General features: G+C 46.6%; 1 protein-coding gene across 4 annotated transcripts; it reads left to right on the top strand.

Moving 5' to 3' along the window:
- Positions 1-116: 116 nt before the first annotated feature.
- Positions 117-4,142, top strand: LOC105494845 (phosphopantothenoylcysteine synthetase). 4 transcript variants are annotated; one of them, XM_011763731.3, is made up of 3 exons: positions 117-250; positions 997-1,100; positions 3,336-4,142. In XM_011763731.3, the coding sequence occupies exons 2-3, from the start codon at positions 1,008-1,010 to the stop codon at positions 3,657-3,659; spliced, it is 417 nt and encodes a 138-aa protein (XP_011762033.1). In that variant the 5' UTR covers positions 117-250; positions 997-1,007; the 3' UTR covers positions 3,660-4,142. The 4 variants fall into 4 exon arrangements, with proteins under 4 accessions (XP_011762033.1, XP_011762032.1, XP_011762034.1 ...); XM_011763730.2 differs by lacking the exon at positions 117-250 and adding an exon at positions 293-824; XM_011763732.2 differs by lacking the exon at positions 117-250 and adding an exon at positions 294-379.
- Positions 4,143-4,538: the final 396 nt, after the last annotated feature.

Here is a 4,538-nt window from a genome sequence, read left to right as displayed (position 1 = left end):
CATGAAGGCCCGTACAGTGGCCGGTAAGGGTCAAACATGGCCAGTTCTTCACCCAGGCTAGGAAACGAACGTGAAGGAGCGTGACCCTACCAGATGCCCACGCAGCCGGGGATCCCCCTCGTTGCAGTGTCACTTTCGCTGGGCTCTGGGGCAGAACAACTACGCATTTCCAGATTTGGCGAGATCGGGACCTAGTGTCAAAACGAGGGTAGTGAACCGCCCGCTCACTGCGGCCCGGCGTTTACACCAGGTAGGGGAAAAGGGGCGTGGCGCGTCTGCCGCGGAGCGTGCGCAGGCGCCGGCCGCTGCGGGGCAGATGGCGGAAATGGACCCGGTAGCCGAGTTCCCCCAACCTCCCGGTGCTGCGCGCTGGGCTGAGGTTATGGCTCGCTTCGCGGCCAGGCTGGGCGCGCAGGGCCGGCGGGTGGTGTTGGTCACGTCAGGCGGCACCAAGGTCCCACTGGAAGCGCGGCCGGTGCGCTTCTTGGACAACTTCAGCAGCGGGCGGCGTGGTGCAACCTCGGCCGAGGTCTTCCTAGCCGCCGGCTACGGGGTCCTGTTCTTGTATCGCGCTCGCTCCGCCTTCCCCTATGCCCACCGCTTCCCACCCCAGACTTGGCTGTCCGCTCTGCGGCCTTCGGGCCCAGCCCTTTCGGGCTTGCTGAGCCTGGAGGCCGAGGAGAATGCACTTCCGGGTTTTGCTGCGGCTCTGAGATGCTACCAGGAGGCTGCGGCTGCAGGCACCTTCCTGGCGGTGGAGTTCACCACTTTGGCGGACTATTTGCATCTGTTGCAGGCTGCGGCCCAGGCACTTAATCCGCTAGGTGCGTGCCCTAGGAGTACCCCTTTTGCCTGGAAGCACAGCCTTTCTCTGCAGCCACTTATCCCCTTGCCTCTCGCTTACCCACGGATCTCAGCTGGGGAACCCGAGTTGACAAGAAGCTGATCCTATACCGTACCTCGCCGATTTGTTACACCTTGTGTTTCTCTTTGCAGGCCCTTCTGCGATGTTTTACTTGGCTGCGGCTGTGTCAGATTTCTATGTTCCTGTCTCTGAAATGCCTGAACACAAGATCCAGTCATCTGGGGGCCCACTGCAGGTGATGGGCGCTTCTCTTCCAGAGATCTAATCTCATATAACCAATCTTGGGTTAATTTCCTCTTGATCTGGAGATGGCCTTTCTGCATCTGTATTCGCTAGGCACAGGGGATACAGAGATGAATAAGACACCGCCCTCCCTCATGGACCTCACAATCTAGTGAGGGAGCTGGACACAGACATAATTACAATACAGAGTGATAAATGCTCTAGTGGAGGTATGTACAAAGTGCAGTCAGATCATGGGGCGAGTGAATCCTGGGGGAGTCGATGAAGCTTCTTGGAGGAGATGAACTGGGTTTTAAAAGATGAGCAGAGCCGAGCGCGGTGGCTCACGCCTATAATTCCGCACTTTGGGAGGCCAAGGAGGGCGGATCGCCTGAGGTCAGGAGTCTGAGACCAGCCTGGCCAACATGGTGAAACCCGTTCCCTACTAAAAAAATACAAAAATTAGGCAGGCGTGGTGGCAGGCGCCTGTAATCCCAGCTACTCCGGAGGCTGAGGCAGAAGAATCGCTTGAACCCGGGAGGCGGAGGTTGCAGTGAGCCGAGATCGTGCCATTGCACTCCAGCCTGGGCGACGAGAGCGAGACTCCGTCTCAAAAAAACAAAAAACAAAACAAAATGAGCAGAGGGTGTACGAAATGGGAAAGGTCATTCCAAGTGGAGTATGGCACTTGGAATTTGGAAGTGGGCAGTGGGCTGTGAACTGAAGTGCTTTGGTAAGGCTGGAGAGCTGGCCGAAGAGATGGCTTGCTTTGTAGAAGACTTTGTTTTCCTTTTTTAAGGAGCTTGGACTTTTTCTTGTGGAGCTAAGGGACACATAAGTAGGAGAATGAGATAAAGTTTTTGTTTGAGAACAACATTCTGGCATCAGTATGAAAGATGAAGCCAGAGAGGGAGAAAGTGGAGTGGGTAGATTAGTTGGGGGCTATTGTAGATTAAGGAAGAAATATGGATAAGGTAGGTTGTGATTTTAGATGATCTGACTTCTTGGAACCTTCGGGAGTTCTTAGTCATTTATTGGGTGATACAGGTAGGATTTTATTAGGAGAAACTCTTATCTGTGGAGCATTTGCCAACTTTGTAGAATAGTTGATTGAGGTCCTACGCTGCTGTAGGACCTGGAGATGAAAGCAGTGAAAAGAAACATACCCTGCCCTTGTGTTGCTTCCTCTGCAGAGGAGACAATAAATTAAGTCAAATACATACCTCATTTGGTAGTGATAAATGCTAAGGAGAAAAATAAAGTATAAATAAACAGGTATATGATCCCTATCACACTAACAGCTTTTTTTTAGGGGAAATTCTGATGATTAGCTTAGTGATTTCACACTTTTAAATCTCTGGGATCTTTAGTTTATCTCATAGTTTTTAGTTCTATCTTGAAAGTAACAAAGCAACTGAACATTACCCTGAGAAGGGATTGGGGATGAGGTACTAGGAGTTTTGGTCAAGTGAAAATAAAATCAGTTTCCTCACTGCTAAGTTGTGTTACAAGTGACCATTTTAAAATGGAATCTAAGAGCCATTCTACCAATGCAAGAAATATTTAGGCTGAGAGGTTTAAAAACCCAACTTTATTTCGGCTTCTGCCAAACATTTGTATGAACAGATTCTTTGTATCTATTTAGTTGAGGGTTTGGTTCAAACCCTCAAAAATGGTGGTAAGGGTGGCAGAGCAGGGCAGAGCTTATTCAGAAGACATGGTTTGCCCCAGAATATGTATGGAGCCTTGAATTTAGGCATCCCTGTGAACTCTACAGAACCAAGGCTTTTTTTTTTTTTTTTTTTTTTTTTTGAGACAAAGTCTCGCTCTGTTACCCAGGCTGAAGTGCAGTGGCACGAATACAGCTCACTGCATCCTCAACCTCCCAGGCTCAAGTAATCCTCCCATCTCAGCCTCCTGAGTAGCTGGGACTACAGGTGGGTGCCACCATGATTGGCTAATTTTTGTATTTTTTTTTTTTGTAGAGACCTGGTTTTGCCATGTTGCCCAGGCTGGTCTTGAACTGGGCTCAAGCGATGCACCCACCTTGGCCTTCCAAAGTGCTGGGATTACAGGCCAAGCCACTGTGTTCCCCTAAGGCTTTTTAAACTAAGCATTTAATTGAAAAGTTTGATAGTTGAGAAATCCCACTTAAATTTGATTCCTTAGTTTCCATAGTTTCCCATGAGATTGACCTGGTAGATAATGGCCATTGTTTGCTTATTAAGCTTTTCTTTTTCCAATACAGATAACAATGAAGATGGTGCCAAAACTGCTTTCTCCTTTGGTTAAAGATTGGGCTCCCAAAGCATTTATAATTTCCTTTAAGTTGGAGACTGACCCTGCCATTGTAATTAATCGAGCTCGGAAGGCTTTGGAAGTTTATCAGCATCAAGTGGTGGTGGCTAATATCCTTGAGTCACGACAGTCCTTTGTGTTTATTGTAACTAAAGACTCGGAAACCAAGTTATTGCTATCAGAGGAAGAAATAGAAAAAGGCATAGAGATAGAAGAGAAGATAGTGGATAATCTTCAGTCTCGACACACAGCTTTTATAGGTGACAAAAACTGAAGTAAAAAGCCCTTACAGGATCAAAAATTGTTCAGGGCTCTTAGAGATGGTGAAAACTATAATAAAACCGTGGCTTTCATATGGACAGAGAAAATGAAAGAAAGGGAAAAGGCAGTGGTATGCAGGCAAATATGGTTTGGTATTTTGTCTTTTAATGACACCTGATACACTCACCTGAATGTTACTTTGATTTTGAAATTGAACACTAGAACTGTTTCTCACCTTTAAAAAGAAGAGCTTATTGGGAATTACATATTCCTTAAAATATACATGGGGGCCTGAATATCAGCCATCTTTATACTATAAAAAGAGGATTATGGATGCATGAATGGTCATGCTTTGGTGATCAAATATTGGTTGAATGCCTATGTATGTCAGGCCCTGTGCTGAGCCATGAGGATTAAAAAGATGAATAAACATGTCTTGTTTAGGAAATGGATGTATAAAAAATTAAGTGCAATAAAGTGTGTGTCCAAAAGTTGACCCAATGGAAAGGATGTTTCGTTTTGTTTGAAATTTATCAAACAGGAGTAGGAAAGAAGGATACCTCCCTGAAGATAGATTGTAGAATGATGAGCTTTTCACTGCATTTACTTTTTGCTTCTTATTGTAGATGCACCTCATATTAGGGTAACAGTTTACCTTTCAAGTATTTTAGGACTGCTCTTCAGGTTAACTTAATATGTCCTTCCACCTGGGACCAGGCAGGGGCCACTTGGTGATCTCTGTCCTGAGGGAGGCATTACAGTGTGGTAGAGTATGGGCTAGGAGTCAACTTAGCCAGCCGTGCCACCTATTGGCTTTATAAACTTAGGCATTTGACTTAATCTCAGTGTCCGCATGCATAAAATGGGGATAATCTCTCTGCAAAGTAATGCC

This window comes from Macaca nemestrina, chromosome 1 (assembly GCF_043159975.1).
Source record: "Macaca nemestrina isolate mMacNem1 chromosome 1, mMacNem.hap1, whole genome shotgun sequence".
NCBI lineage: Eukaryota > Metazoa > Chordata > Mammalia > Primates > Cercopithecidae > Macaca > Macaca nemestrina.
The sequence above is the reverse complement of the archived record's forward strand: the minus strand, read 5'-3'. Positions and strand labels throughout refer to the sequence as shown.